At 37.7% G+C, this 2,365-nt stretch overlaps 1 protein-coding gene across 1 annotated transcript; it reads right to left on the bottom strand.

Annotated features, from left to right (window-relative positions):
- LOC114162824 (ethylene-responsive transcription factor ABR1-like) lies at positions 1-1,484 on the bottom strand. Its single transcript, XM_028046802.2, has 2 exons — positions 959-1,484; positions 1-804 (listed from the first exon to the last, which is right to left on the bottom strand). Exons 1-2 carry the CDS (start codon positions 1,248-1,250, stop codon positions 173-175), a joined length of 924 nt encoding a protein of 307 aa, XP_027902603.1. The 5' UTR covers positions 1,251-1,484; the 3' UTR covers positions 1-172.
- Between the last annotated feature and the right edge of the window lie 881 nt (positions 1,485-2,365).

Raw genomic sequence — 2,365 nt, 5'->3', positions numbered from 1 at the left:
TTGTTCAAACATGGCGATTTATTTTCCTCCATAAACATCGTCAGCCAAAATAATGAATCAGAACGGGATCGACAATGCAATTACAGACAGAAGAGATGAAGCTATAATGGCTTAAAAAAAATCCATGAAGACGTATAATGAAAGATAAATACAGACAGACTTAAAAGATAAATCATCCGGAGGAAGAAGAGCTAGGAGCAGAAGCTGACCAAGGTGGTATCTGGCTAGAATAAAAGGAAGAAAGTGAAGTGTCCTGAGAAGAAGTTACAAAGGCAGAAGAAGAAGAAGAAGAGGAGGAAGAAGAGTGAAGATGAGAAGCCATGGAAGACGTGACTAGAGTCCTATCATCATAAAGGGTGGTGGGGAAGCCCGAGAGCTGAAAATACTGGTAAACATCGGTGGCACCTTGAGAGGGGAGAAAAGTTGGAGTATGCACAACTGGATCCGTCGACGTTGAAATGGACACAAGAGAAGTGGGAGAATTGGAAACACTAAACTGAGGTTGCCGGAGAGTGACATTCTCCGGGAAGTTCAGTTTGGCCTTGTTTCCTCTAAATCGAAGAGCAGCTTCGTCGTATGCTCTGGCGGCTGCCTCCGCCGTGTCAAACGTCCCCAACCACACCCTCGCCGCCTTGAACGGATCTCTTATCTCCGCCGCCCATTTCCCCCACGGCCTCTGCCTCACTCCTCTGTATTTCCTCCTCTCTTCGTCCCCTCTAACATTCTCCGTCGTCTTATATTCATACACAGCATTTCCCATTTCCCTTGTTATCCTGCTTCTCGAATTGTTTGAACATTCTCCACCTGTATTCATTCATTCCCATGTATCTCGTTAGGCGGTAACCAAAAACAAAATAACACACATTACACTGCACCAATCTTACTGTTCTATTCCATGTTACAATATACAATTAAAGAAGATATTGAAGAAAATTGAAGATTTGAACATGGTGCTTACTTCTTGGCATAGAAGAGGCTTGAGAGAAGCACGGTGCGTCTTGTTCCCTAGGTCTCTTGTGAGAAGAGGTGGCAGGAACATAATGAGATGAAGAAGGTAAAGAGGGTGTTGTAGAAGCAGAAGAAGGCACGTGTGGTGTAACAGCATGATGATGATGGAGAAAAGTAGAATCAGTGGGTGTTGGAACCTCTCCGGTGACAACGTGGGTCAAAGCTGAAACCATAGCAGACATCTCTCTCTCCCTATTCAAACCCGGAAACAGCCTTGACAATGCATGCGTGTTCATCATCATCCCTCCGTCGTTGTTCTTGTCAACCTGGTTTTTCTCTCCTGGATTCGCCACCTTAAATGAACAAAATCAGAGACAGTTGGATTAGGTTTTGTGCATGAAGAAACACCCCTTCGTTCCCACAACCCCGTTGAGTTGTTTCTTATATATACGAAACGATGGAAAGGTCCAAAGTGTTCGCAGGCGCCGCCATACGAGAGTCAGTCGGTGGTGATATATTGAACGTCTCACACCTGTACAACTTCTCTCCTTATTTACCAAGTAACTGTAATAACACAATAATTCCTATTTATTACATTAAATATAAAGCGGTTTGAATAATTCCTTCCATTTTCTTTATCTCCTAATTTTTTCGTCCGAAAATAATTTTCTCAATATTAAATTTTAACATTTTTTTATATTTTTTAAATATTTTTTTTATATTTTTATTTTCTCATTTTTAATATTTTAAAATTTTTTAAAAAATATTACTTAATAACGTTAAAAAAATTATCAAAATTTAATAATTAAAATATTATTGTAACTTTTGCGTCACACAGTTAAGATGCGCAAATTCATTAATTAAAAAAATTAAGAACATATTATACTTTATATTTTAATAACTACCATAGAAAATGTAAAATGTGAAAGCATAAAGTTGCCGGCGCAAGTGCTGTGTGTGGAGAAAACCTCCACCGGCAGTTCCTGCTAGTCGGCATTACAAAAGTGAAGAAAAAGTAATACATGTATCAGCCGACATTACAAATAAATATAGTAAGTGTAAGACAATTTTTGTACTATTTGACTTTTTTTTTTTTTTTACTCCTAAAGTCCTTCATTTTAAATCAAAATATCTAGTCAGAGAAAAAATTACAATGTTTTACTTGATATTTTTGAAATATATAAAGAGCTTATATTTTGTTTTTTGTGAGATTTTAAAAGCGATATATCCAAACACTAAATTTAGTATTCGGTATGACCCACCAAGGTACCATGTTTGGTAATGCACGAAAGTTTTATCAATTTGTCTCCAAAATCCTCTTTTTATGTCCATCCATTTCCTAAAGGGTATCTTCTGGACTAGGATGAAATTAACACAAAGCCCCACCAAGTGGGTTTCTTTTTTTTTTTTTTTTCTG

Source organism: Vigna unguiculata, chromosome 9 (assembly GCF_037176805.1).
Source record: "Vigna unguiculata cultivar grain cowpea cultivar isolate G323 ecotype 2 chromosome 9, ASM3717680v1, whole genome shotgun sequence".
Taxonomy (NCBI): Eukaryota; Viridiplantae; Streptophyta; class Magnoliopsida; order Fabales; family Fabaceae; genus Vigna; species Vigna unguiculata.
This window is presented reverse-complemented; position numbering and strand designations above follow the sequence as displayed.